This window comes from Neovison vison, chromosome 11 (genome assembly GCF_020171115.1).
Source record: "Neovison vison isolate M4711 chromosome 11, ASM_NN_V1, whole genome shotgun sequence".
In the NCBI taxonomy this organism is placed as follows: Eukaryota; Metazoa; Chordata; class Mammalia; order Carnivora; family Mustelidae; genus Neogale; species Neogale vison.
This window is the reverse complement of record NC_058101.1, coordinates 35,085,700-35,099,085: the sequence shown is the minus strand read 5'-3', so window position 1 is coordinate 35,099,085 and position 13,386 is coordinate 35,085,700. Positions and strand designations below refer to the sequence as shown.

At 36.4% G+C, this 13,386-nt stretch overlaps 1 protein-coding gene across 6 annotated transcripts in view; it reads left to right on the top strand.

The window, feature by feature from the left end:
* Positions 1-13,386, top strand: part of N4BP2 (NEDD4 binding protein 2) — a 90,139-nt gene that overhangs the window by 41,497 nt on the left and 35,256 nt on the right. For all 6 annotated transcript variants that reach the window (XM_044224404.1, XM_044224405.1, XM_044224403.1 and 3 more), the window contains 2 exons: positions 6,418-6,506; positions 11,237-11,313. In XM_044224404.1, the coding sequence (XP_044080339.1) occupies positions 6,418-6,506; positions 11,237-11,313 (166 nt within the window). The remainder of the gene's footprint in view (positions 1-6,417; positions 6,507-11,236; positions 11,314-13,386) is intronic.

The following is a 13,386-nucleotide window of genomic DNA, read 5'->3' as shown; positions in this document are numbered from 1 at the left end:
CAGATTTTCCATATGGGTCTCAGAATAGCTCAAGGTGCCTCCAGTTGTCTGGTATGCTTCAGTTTCTATTTCCTAAAATGGATTTTTAAAAAAATATATATTTTATTTATTTATTTAAGAGAGAGAGAGCACAGGTGGGATGAGGGGCAGAGGGAGAAGCAGACTCCCTGCTGAGCAGGGAGCCGAATTCAGGGGTCAGTTCCAGGACTCCAGGATCATGACCCGAAGTAAAGGCAGATGCTCAAGCGACTAGGCCACCCAGGTGCCCCCTAGAATGGAATTTATATTGTTAACCCCTGCTCTTCTCTAGATTGATTTTATTGTTATGGGGGGACAGTGTGAGAGTAAAAATGGCTCTCCTCAAACCGACCTTACTGCTTTTTATTAGTGCAATGATCTGTTCACTGAAGATGGTTTTATCATGACGTATTTAGAATTTCATATGAATTTCATATGAGGAATTCTTTTTCTTTTCTTTGTTCTTTCCTATTTTCCTTTCTTTTCTCTTCTTTCTTAGTAGGCTCCATCGCCAATGTGGAGCTCAGCATGGGGCTTGAACTCAGGACTCTGAGATCAAGACCTGAGCCAAGATCAAGAGTTAGCAGCTTTACTGACTGAGCCACCCAGGCATCCCATGAGGAATTTTTTTTTTTTTTTTTTTAAGATTTTATTTATTTGTCAGAGAGAGGGAGAGAGAGCGAGCACAGGCAGACAGAATGGCAGGCAGAGGCAGAGGGAGAAACAGGCTCCCTGCCGAGCAAGGAGCCCGATGTGGGACTCGATCCCAGGATGCTGGGATCATGACCTGAGCCGAAGGCAGCTGCTTAACCAACTGAGCCACCCAGGCGTCCCCATGAGGAATTTTTAATACACATAGACTCTATGTTAGCCTTTATTTTATGATAAAGGCAACATGAAAGTGATTCTTGATTTTGCCATCTTCAGACATTATTAAATTTTTCTGTATTTTTTTCTTGAACTGAATATTGAAGTGAGAACTCAGGAATATGAAAATACTAACACGTTGGGGCACCTGGGTGGCTCAGTGGGTTAGGCCTCTGCCTTCGGCTCAGGTCATGATCTCAGGGTCCTGGGATCGAGCCCCGCATTGGGCTATCTGCTTAGTGGGGAGCCTGCTTCCCCCTCGCTCTCTGCCTCTGCCTCTGCCTACTTGTGATCTCTGTCAAATAAATAAATAAAATCTTAAAAAAAAAAGAAAAGAAAATACTAACACAACAAAAATAACAAAAAATAAAAATAGTAGGATGTGGTGAAGAATAATCTTGGATTTGGCAGTTACTAGCTATGCTGTCTTGTATAAATTATTTATACTCTCCAGAGCTCATTTTCTTTATCTGTAAAAGGGCTTAGTATTACCCCCATGATTGTTAAGGTTGAAAAGTAAGTGTTAAGCAGTGGTTCAACATGTCCTCACTACTGCAATAGCCATAACAATAATAATATTAAGTTAATAGGCAGAACTCTTTTTAAATAGCTTTATTGAGAGAAGAATCACATGGTTTTAAGCATATTCAGAGCTCTACAACGATCACTTTTAAGAACACTTTTATCAATTTTAGAACATTTTTATCATCCAAAAAAGATCCTTTATCCATTAACAGTCACTCCTCATTTCTCCCCAACCTCTCCCTGCCCTAGGCAACCAGTTACAGTTACTTTCTGTCTCTATAGATTTGCCTATTCTGGGCATTTCATATAAATGGAATCATATCATACATGGTCTTTTGTCAATGGCTTTCTTTCACTTAGTGTAACATCTTCAAGGCTCATGTTGTAGCATGTATCAGTAATCCATTCTTTTTTTAGGGCTGAATAATATTCCATTGTATGAATATGCCACATTCGATTTATACTTTCATTGGTTGGTGGGCATATGGGGTGTTTCCACTTTTTGCCTATTATGAATAATGTTGGTATGAACATACAAGTCTATGTCTAAACTTTTTTGGAACTACCAGCCTGTTTTTCCAAAGCAACTGCACCATTTTACATTCCTGCTAGGGGTTTATTAGGGTTCCATCTTCTCCAAATGGTCACCAATACTTGCTTTTATCTGTGTGTATATATATATATTTTTTTTAAAAGGCTATGTCTGTACCTTCTTTTTTTTTTTTTTAAAGATTTTATTTATTTATTTGACAGACAGAGAATACAAGTAGACAGAGAGGCAGACAGAGAGAGGAAGGGAAGCAGGCTCCCCGCTGAGCAGAGAGCCCAACGTGGGGCTCGATCCCAGGACCCTGGGATCATGACCCGAGCCGAAGGCAGAGGCCTTAACCCACTGAGCCACCCAGGCGCCCCTTTATCTGTATATTTGATTATACCTATCCTGGTGGTTGTGAAGTGGTATTTCACTGTGGTTTTGATTACATTTATCTGGTGGGCGGTGATGTTAAGCATTCTTTGCTGTGTCCTTTTGGCCATTACTTTATCTTCTTTGGAGAGTTATCTAAGTTTTTTTTTTTTAAGATTTGATTTAAAAAATTTTTAATACATTAGTTATATTCAGGTATAGTCTTTCCCTTAAAAAATATTTAAATGAAAAAATAATATATCCTTGAAAAAAATTGCACTTTTTCTGAAGTATCTTGTGTTCTTTTTTGAAAAAAGTATTTTTTTTCCATCATGATGACTGTACTCTTTAATCCAGGCACCTATTTTACCCATCCCTCCACCCATCTCCCCTCTCATAATCATTAGTTTGTTATGAGTGAAGAGTCTGTTTCTTGGTTTGTCTCTCTCTCTTTTTTTTCCTTTGCTTGTTTCTTAAATTCCACATATAAGTGAGATCATGTGTTATTTGTCTTTCTCTATTGACTTATTTTGCTTAGCAGTATACTCCCTAGCTCTATCTCTCTATCCATTTTGTTGGAAATGGCAAGATTTCATTTTTTTATGGCTGAATTAGTAGTCCATTGTGTGTGTGTGTGTGTGTTTGTGTGTACACCACTTCTTTATCCATTCATCTGTCAATGGACACTTGAACTGTTTCCATAGATTTGTTGTAAATAATATTGCAATAAACATAGGGGTGCATGTATTCCTTTGAATTAATGTTTTTGTACTTTTTGGGTAAATACCCAGTAGTGTAATTCCTGAATCATAGAGTATTTCCATTTTTAGTTTTTTTTTTGTTGTTGTTGTTGTTTTTGTTTGTGTGTGTGTGTGTGTGTGTGTAATCTCCATACTGTTTTCCACAGTGGCTGCACCAGTTTGCATTCTCACCAACAGTGCACGAGGGTTTCTTTTTCTCCACATCCTCACCAACACTTGTTTCTGTGTTTTCGATTTCAGCCATTCTGACAGGTGTGAAGTGGTATGTTATGGTGGTTTTGATCTGTATTTCCCTGATGATGAATGATGTTGAGCATCTTTTCATGTGTCTGTTGGCCCTCTGTATGTCTTCTTTGGAGAAATGTCCCTTTGTGTCTTCTGCCCATTTTTTAAATTGGATTATTTGTTTTTTGGATGTTGACTTGTATAAATTCTTCATATATTTTGGATACTAACCCTTTTATTGGTATGTCATTTGCAAATTAAGTTTGAGATATCTTTCCTCTAGACCTACTTTGTAGATGATTTTTCTCATGAATGATATTATACTTTGTTGAATGCTATTTCTGCATCTGTTGAAATGATCCTGTGGTTTTTTATCCTTTCTCTTTTTTTTTTTTAAAGATTTTATTTATTTATTTGACAGAGAGAGATCACAAGTAGGCATAGAGGCAGGCAGAGAGAGAGAGAGAGGAGGAAGCAGGCTCCCTGCTGAGCAGAGAGCCGGATGCGGGACTCGATCCCAGAACCCTGAGATCATGACCTGAGCCGAAGGCAGCGGCTTAACCCACTGAGCCACCCAGGTGCCCCTATCCGTTCTCTTATTGATGTGACGTATCATGTTGATTGTTTTGCGAATATTGAGGTATCCTAGCAACCCAGGAATAGATCCTGCTTGATTGTGGTGTATGATTTTCTTAATGTATTGTTGGATTTGATTTGCTAATATTTTCTTGAGGGTTTTTTCATGAGAGGTACTGGCCTGTAGTTCTCTTTTTTTGTAGTGTTTATTTTGTTTTGGTACCAGGATAATGCTGGCCTCATAGAATGAATTTGGAAGTTTTCCTTCCTCTTCTGTTTTTTGTAATAGTTTGGTAGAATTCGCTTGTGAAACCATCTGTCCTGAACTTTCGTTTTTGAGAGTTTTTGGGTTAGTGATTCAATTTCATGCTGGTAATTGGTGTGTTAAATATTTCTATTTCTTCCTGCTTTAATTTTGTTGGGTTATATGTTTTGAGGAATTTATTCATTTCCTCTAAGTTGTGCAGTTTGTTGGCACACAGGTTTTCATAATATTTTGTAAAAATTATATTTCTGTGGTATTGTTTTTTCTCCTCTTTCTTTAGTAATTTTGTTTATTTGGGTCCTCTCTTTTTTGATGAGTCTGGCGGGGGCTTTATCAATTTTGTTGATCTTTTAGTAGAACCAGCTTCTGGTTTCATTGATTGGTTCTATTATTTTTTTAGTTTCTGTATCATTTCTTTCTTTCTTTTTCTTTTAAAGATTTTATTTGTTTATTTGACAGACAGAGATCACAAGTAGGCAGAGAGGCAGGTAGGGCAGGAAGCAGGCTCCCCACTGAATAGAGAGCCTGATGCGGGGCTTGATTCCAGAACCCTGGGATCACGGCCCAAGCTGAAGGCAGAGGCTTTAACCCACTGAGCCGCCCAGGTGCCGTGTATCATTTATTTCTGTTCTAATCTTTATTATTTCCTTCCTTTTCCTGTGTTTGAGTTTTGTCTTCCTTTTCTAGTTCCTTAATCATTCCTTATTTTTAAATTGGATTATTTGCCCATTTATTACTGACTTATAAGAGAGTACATGGAATTTTTAAAACTTCCACATAATTTCCTTGTAAAGCTTATTTATTGTGCTTCATTGTTAATTTCCTGAATGGTTCTAGTCCTTGGGAAAAAAAACATAGTTTTTTAAGAAAATATTTTGCAGGGATGCCTGGGTGGCTCAGTGGGTTGGGGCCTCTGCCTTCGCCTTGGGTTGTGATTCCAGGGTCCTGGGATTGAGCCTGCTTTCCCCCCACTCTCTGCCTGTCTCTCTGCCTGCTTGTAGTCTCTGTCTGTCAAATAAATAAATAAAATCTTTAAGAAAAAAAAAAAGAAAGAAAGAAAATCTCTCGCATGACAGTATATAGTAATGTTTTCTTTATTTTAAATCATTACATCTTTTTGTGTGTGTTTGTTTAAAATTTGTACTTGTTTGCTTTAAGACTTTATTTTGGAATTATTTTTGATTTATAGAAAGGTTGCAAAGGCAATGTAGAGTTTCTGTATACCTCTCATTTATTTCCCTCTAATGTTAACATCTTATATAATCGTGGTACATTTATCAAGACTAAGAGATTAGTGCTGGTATATTGCTAAAACTAAACTCTGACCTTATTTGGATTAGTTTTTCTTTAAATTTATTTAATTATTTTTATTATTTTTTTACAATTTTTATTTTTAAAATTATTTTATTTATTTGACAGACAGAGTTCACAAGTAAACAGAGGCAGGCAGAGAGAGGGGGGAAGCAGGCTCCCGTCTGAGCAGAGTGCCCAATGCGGGACTCGATCCCAGGACCCTGAGATCATGACCTGAGCCGAAGGCAGTGGCTTAACCCACTGAGCCACCTAGGCGCCCCACAATTTTTGTTTTTAATTAGGCTCCATGCCCAATGTGGAGCTTGAACTCACAACCCTGCGATCAAGAGTTGCACGCTCTACTGGCTGAGCCAGCCAGGCACCCTGATATTAGTTTTCTGTTTAAGTTCTTTTCCCTTCTAATATCTAATCCAGGATACCATGTTGCTTTTAGCATGATATTGGTTTTTTTTTAATTAATTAATTAATTAATTAATTTATTTTTAGCACGATATTGTTTTTAATGATAGTTTTTTTCGCCATTTATGCCATTAATACATGTAACACACATAAAATTTAGACAGTTTTTATTTTATAATTTTCTCTGATTATAACTTTAGTATTTATTTTTTATTATCTGACATTTACCTGTACTTTAATTTTTCATACACTCAAAAGTGACATTCAGAAGTAGAGTTGTGGGGGGCCTGGGTGCCTCAGTTGGTTAAGCAACCAGTTCTTGATTTTGGCTTGGGTTGTGATCTCAGGTTTGTGGGTTCAAGCCCTGTATTGGTGTCCGAGTTGGGTGTGGAATCTGCTTGGGATTCTTTCTGTCCCTCCTGCTGCGCTTCCCCCTCCTAAAAAAAAAAAAAAAAAAAAGGTAGTAGAGTTGTGAGTAAAATCACCACATATCTATAATTTTCAAATTATGAAAATTATAATTTTCATAATTTGATTTGTCGTCTTCTCTTTGTGTTTTTCAGCGAAAGAAGCGTTTGAGAAGAAGGTGTCTCCTGTAATAATAGACAATACAAACCTACAGGCATGGGAAATGAAGCCATATGTTTCTTTGGTTTGTACCATAAATTATCATAAGTCTATGGTAGTAAATTTGAAATTGTTGGGGAATTTGATTACATAACCGAATCTTAAGCAAACCGTCTTTGGGACTGTCTGTAACTGAGCTTTCTCTGGTCTTAAGTGAAATGAGAAAAATAGGAGTAGTATTTGCATAAAGCTAAAATTAATCAGTTTTCAGTTTCTGAGATTTAGTTTTTAAATCCTGTGATTATTTTCATTTTCATTTTTTTTTAAAAGATTTTATTCATTTATTTGACAGAGAGAGATTACAAGTAGGCAGAGAGGCAGGCAGAGAGAGAGAGGAGGAAGCAGGCTCCCTGCTGAGCAGAGAGCCTGATGCGGGACTCGATCCCAGGACCCTGAGATCATGACCTGAGCCGAAGGCAGCGGCTTAACCCACTGAGCCACTCAGGCGTCCCGATTATTTTCATTTTTGAGGTCTTTTGAAAAAATAGTGGTATTAAATTATCATTTTATGTTTGTGTGTATATAGATAATAAATTATAATGTTATGTTTATATGGGTATATGTGTCTGTGTGTTAATGTGTATACACACAAATATTTTTCCTTATTGCTATTACTCGGCAGAAACAAAATTGGCCGTCCTTTGTTAGTAACCAAATTTCTTTTGATTCTGCTTTTCTGATAAATTCAGACTTTTATAAATTCAACGCTTTTCAGTTCTTCAAATTGGCCAGATTCTTTTTTTTTTTTTTTTTTCCCCAGCTTTGATGTCACTTTTTTCAGGAACTTACTAAAAAGTGGAGTGGAGTACTCTTTCTGTTTTCATGGTACCCTGACTTAATTCTGTGATACCATTAACTTGCTGCTTTTATCATTAAGCCATGGGTTAGCTAGCTTTTGTCTATAAAGTGCTAGGTAGTAAATGTTTTAGGTTTTTGTGGGCCACCTATAGTCTCTGTTGTGGGTTTTTTTTTTTTTTTTTTTTCTTTTTAAATGATCCTTTAAAGAGAACAAAAAACTGCCCTTAGCTCTTAGGCTATACAAATACTGGCTGATGGCCTAAATTTGGCTCTAAGCCATCTATATATTCTTGAAGATAGGTCTGTGTTATTTATCATTGAATCTTCAAGGCCTAGCACTGTGCTTGGCGTATGATAAATATATATTTGTTGGGTTAAAATGGTGAACGAATGAAGCTTTTGTGATTATGGGTTTTGTTTATTCCCCCAGTATTAGCACACGTGTGTCTGGCATGTTAAAGCTCGATTTATATTTCTTCAGTTAATGAATATTGTACTTTTTTAATGTCCTCAGCATATCCAGCCTGTACCTCCTTTGCTGTGCTTCATGCACTTATACAGTTTTGAGGGTGTGACTCTTCATTTTTCTGAAGAAAATTTATGCCCTTTGAGAACAAATGAGATTTTACTTTTATGAAGGGGCAGTACAGGGAAGAAAGACTCAATATTAGTACATGGGCAAGTGAAAGTCAGTTTGCTTTCTGGCCTCAGGAGTTCCCAGTTTCTAGCCTAACATATTTATCATGGGGAATGCTTTCTCCCTTAACCTTACTTGCCTTCTCTATGTGTTTTCCTTAGCTTCCTCCTATCATATGGAGGTTCTTTAACACCCATTTTCCCAATGTAGAAAATAAAAAGCCTCTGCATTACTGTGTTACTGATTTTCATTTAGCCTTCAGGCTTCCATAGTAGTATCTTTCTTTTTTTTTTATTATATAATAATTGAAATTATAAAGCTGTTTTTCCAGTATTGATTCCTTGGCTCTTCCCAACTTTGCTTAGAAGTATAAAGGACTGGTGCTTATCATAGAATGATATTTCAAATTCTGTGATCATTCTGTGATCATTCTATGATCAAATTCATTTTTACTTCAAAAAGAAGTAGATATAGCAATTACTGTACAGAAGAGGATCGCTTTTTGCTCCTTTTGGTAGCAAGATAATGAGAGCTGTGGGGGAGTGAATAGGTTGGAGATAACCGTCTATTACTAACATGACTCTCATTTATAGAAGTAGTTTGGAAGTGAGTTGGGGCTAAGTAGCAAGCAGTCAGGTATGCTCAGTGGCATCTAGCAAAAGCTTATTACTTTAAAAAAAAAAAATATATATAGTTTCCCTTGTGAGCTGTCATATAGCTTAACATAAATCAGAATCCTCCCAAGTAATAAAATGTTATTAAGATTTGCCTATTGATATGGGAGTTGAAAAAGTCTTTAAATTCATAGTCTCTCTTTTTTTCCCCTTCTGTATGTGTATATTCATTTAAAATTAATTTGATCTAAGAGCTATAGGACACTCCTTGAGGTAATTAGAGACTGGGGCTGTTGCCAGCCCCTGAATAAAGTGTATACAGTTTGGTACTGAGATGAGGAGTTGGAAGTGAGTAGATGCATTACAGGGTGTTCTGTCACTTGTTACCTAGGTTGATTTGGGGGCTTTTCTGTCAGAATAATGGAAAATAGCAATGAGTACTTTGCATCTTGTCATAAAACTTGAGGGGATCAGTAGTGGGAGATGAGGTCAGAGATGTAATGGTAGTTGGGGAGATAGGGCAGATTATATTAGGGCTCAGAGATCACTGTGGAATTTTAGATTCTACCTTGAGTGACAAGGAAGGTGTATTAATCTGCTCAGACTGCCATAAGATACCACAGACTGGGTGCCTTAAACATCAAGTTTATTTTCTGACAGTTGTGGAGGCTTGGAGTCCCAGGTGAAGGTTTGGCAGGGCTGGTTTCTCGGTGAGAGTTGTTTTCCTGGTTTGCAGATGGCTGCCTTCTTGCCGTGTTCTCTGATGGTATATAATGAGTTCTCTGGTGTCTCTTCTTATTTGCTTACTAATTCTGTCACACTGGAGCCTTGCCCTTATGTTCTCATTTTAACCTTAATTATCTCCATAAAGGCCTTATCTCCAAACACAGTTACATGGTGGGAGTGGGGTTTCAACATAATGGGGCTTGCAGGGACACAGACATTCAGACCATAACAGGATTTTGAGCAGAGTAAGGACATGATCTACTATTAATAGGATTGCTGTATCCCAGTGTTGAGACTAGAGTTGGGGTAGAGGCAGGGTGGGGTGGAAGCGGGAGATTAATTAGAGGACTGTAGTGATAATTAAAGTAAGAGATCATATAGCTTACACCAACATGGTGGCAGTGAAAGTGACAGTACTGATTAGATTCTGGGTATACTGTGAATGTAGAGCCAACTGAACTTCGTATTGGATCGAAAATGGATGTGAAAGAGAGAGAAGAGTTCAGTGTGACATCAAGGTTGGTGTTTGGCCTGTGTAAATTAGAGGTTGTCAGGAGGTGAGAATGATGGAGAAGGGTTCAGAAAAAATAGTTTTATGATAGGTGTGTGGTAATAGATTTTGAAAGTTTAGGTTTGAATATATTAAGTTTGTTGAATAGGTAATTGGATCTGTGAGTTTGGAGTTTAGGAGTGAAATCTGAGCCAGAGATAAGTATCTGATAAGTATCATTATCATATGGATGATACTCAAAGCCAGGGAATGGAATAATATTACCAAAGAAGTGAGTATAGATCAAGAGTAGAGGACCAAGGACTAAGTGAAGGACTAAGTGGGAAGAGGTCTGGGCAAAAAAGGACTTGCAAAAAAGAGTGAGAACACCCTTCCAGAGGGGCAGGATGAAAGGGTCAGGAGAGGGAGTGATGAACTGTGACAAACGCTGCTGAAAGTCAAGAGGGGACTGAGAATTAACCGGAGCATTTTTCAGCGTGGAAGTAATCTGTGGTCTTGATGGGCAGTTTCGGTGGGGTAGCCAAGCCCAATTGGAGTGGGTTTAAGAGATGTGGGGAGAGGAATTGGAGACAAAGTGTAATAATTATTTTGAGGAATTTCCTGCAGAGAGGAGCAGGAGAATGGGGAGATTGCTGGCAGGGGAAAGGGGATTAAGAGTAACATGGGAGAAATAACTGAATGTGATGAGACTGGTTCAAGGTGGTGAGGAAATTAACACTACCTCAGAGAGAGGGTTGAATTGCTAAACTCAAGTTATCCTTGAGGTGTAGAGGGGAGATGTGTACAAGTGTACTAGTGTACAAGTGTAAGGCATGGCTTTTAGATTATAGCCATGTTAGAGTTTTGAAAAATGGAATGAAGTATTACTTAAAATAGTTTTAAAATTATAAAAGTAATACATGTAAGATAAATATTGAAATTTTAAAAAAGAATGCCAAAATTCCCACTCCCTTGAGGTAGATACTTTTAGTAATATTTTTGAGAATCTTTGTAGAAGAAAGTATATAAAAATGTGTGAGTAATTCTTTTTTACCCAAGTGAAAATTCTGTATCTTACTTTCTTGACAGTTTGTATTGGGACCTTTTCCCATTAACACATACAGCATTTTTTTAAATTGCTGTATTTTCATTGTATGGTTGTACCTTTATCCAGTTGTGTGTTAATAGTCACTGTGTGGTCCTCTTTTTTTTTTTTTTAACCACAAATAATGGTGAACTGGATAGCTTGTGTCTGTGTGCGTGTTTGTGTGTGTATGTGTGTGTATTTGCACTTACATAATCTATTAGCATAACTTTCTAGAAATTAATTGCTGGGTCAAAGAGATTGTACCTTTTGACAGCTTAACAAACTCATCACAATTACATAATCTTTAGGTTCTTTCAGTTTTTACATGCTGTGAATTTGGGAACAATGCATTTAATTTCATGGAAGTAGTATTTTTAAATACATTTGTCTTTTTTGTATGTAGTCTCAAAAACATAAATATAAAGTCCTCTTCCGGGAACCGGATACATGGTGGAAGTTCAAACCAAAGGAACTTGCAAGGTAAAATTTAGAGACTGTTTAACATGTTTTTAATTTTATGGCTGTGATAGAAGGTCCATCTAGACTTTTTTCTCCCTATAAATAATGAATGAAACAAAACAGATTAGATTGCAGCTTTGATAACAAATTTTGTATTTCCTGTAGACCTTTTTTCAGTTTATGAAGTTTGTATCTTTTTGTTCCTAAGATTGAGTTAATTAACAAACATTCCAGTTGTCTTATATAGTCAGTACTTTATCACTTATTAGTAGTATAATGTCAATATCTGAAATTAGATCCTGAGGTTTGGCATACCTGAGCGACATGGGCTGGGAGGAACAAATCATTGTGCTGCCTAGTGACAGTTTGCTTTGTGCTCTGTATTCCCTTGGAGAGAACCCTAACTTGATTTTGGTCAGGGTATTTTTTTCTTGGTCATTTTAACTAATTTCACTTCTAACTAAAGGACAACATAGTTTTAGTATATTCCTAATGTCGTGCAACCATCACCACTATCTAATTAGCACACATTTCCATCACCTCCAAAGAAACCCCGTACCTGCTGTTGGTCACTCCCAGTTCTCCCTTTCCTTTGGCAACTGCTAATTTGCTTTTCTGTCTATGAAATTGCCTATTCTAGACATTGCATATAAATGGAATCATAAAGTTTGTGGCCTTTTGTGTCTGACATCTTTCACTTAGCATAATGTTTCAAGGTTCATCTGTATTGTAGCATGTATCAGTACTTCATTCCTTTTTACATGTTTTTGGTACGTTACTAGATTTGGTTTTCTGATATTTTGCTTAGGATTTTTGCATCAGTATGAAAGAGTAAGGTTGATCAATAATGTTTTTCTTCCTTGCCCTTTCTTGCCTGGCTTTGGTATCATGGTTGATAAAATTAATTGGAAAGTATTTCTTCTTTTTCTCTTTTCTGAGTTTGTGTAAGTTTGGCTGTTTGATAGAATTTACTTTTGAAACATCTGGACCTGCTGTTTTCTTTGTGAGAAGTTTCGGTCGGAATTTGTCCATTATACCAAAGTTTCCAAATTTATTAATATTTTATTAAAATAATTATAATATTCTCCTACCATTTATATCTGTTTCATCCATACTTAAGTTTCTCTTTTCAATCTGGATATGTTTATATGTATCTTCCTTCTTTTTTTCTTGATTATTCTCACCAGGTACAAGATTTTTTTTATTAGCCTTTTCAAGTAAACATCTCTTTGCTTGTTTGATCTTTCTGTTATAAGTTTGTTTTATGTTCAGTTCATTTCCGCTTCTCTTTTATTCTACCTTCTTTGCTTTTTAAAAAATCCATTTTGCTTTGTTTATTCTATTATTTTTATAAGGATTCATCTGAAAGTTTAGGTTATTTTCTTGTACGAGCATTTGAGGCTATAAATTTCCCTAGGAAATTAGATGCTCCTAGAATTTTAATATGTAATGTTAATATATAATACTTTCTTTTTATCATTTATCCTCTAATTTGCATTATGATTAACTTCACTTCTTAACCCTTGGGTTATTTAAAATTATGTTTTTAACTTTGTGAGCAGATAGTTTTTATATTTCTCTTTTAAGAAATCATTTTCAACTTAGTTGTAGTGGGTAAGATTGTGCATTTGTGTGATACTAATTCCCTGATATTTTAAATGATGCATTTTATGACCCACTTCATTTTTTTTTTTTTAAAGATTTTATTTATTTATTTGACAAAGAGAGAGAGAGAGATCACAAGTAGGCAGAGAGGCAGGCAGAGAGAGAGGGGGAAGCAGGCTCCCTGCTGAGCAGAGAACCTGATGTGGGGCTCGATCCCAGGACCCTGAGATCATGACCTGAGCCAAAGGCAGAGGCTTAACCCACTGAGCCACCCAGGTGCCCTTCATTGTCTGTTTTTTTATTAATGTTTCATGTTTGCTTGATAAAAATGTATACTGGTTATAGTATGTTATATTATTAAATTAATTCTGTTGCTCATATCTTCTTTAGCTTTACTTTTTTAAAAAAAATTGCTTGATGGATTAATGTATAAGAGAGGAATGAGGAAATTGATGTGAGAGGGATGTGTTGAAATCTCCCTTTATTGTA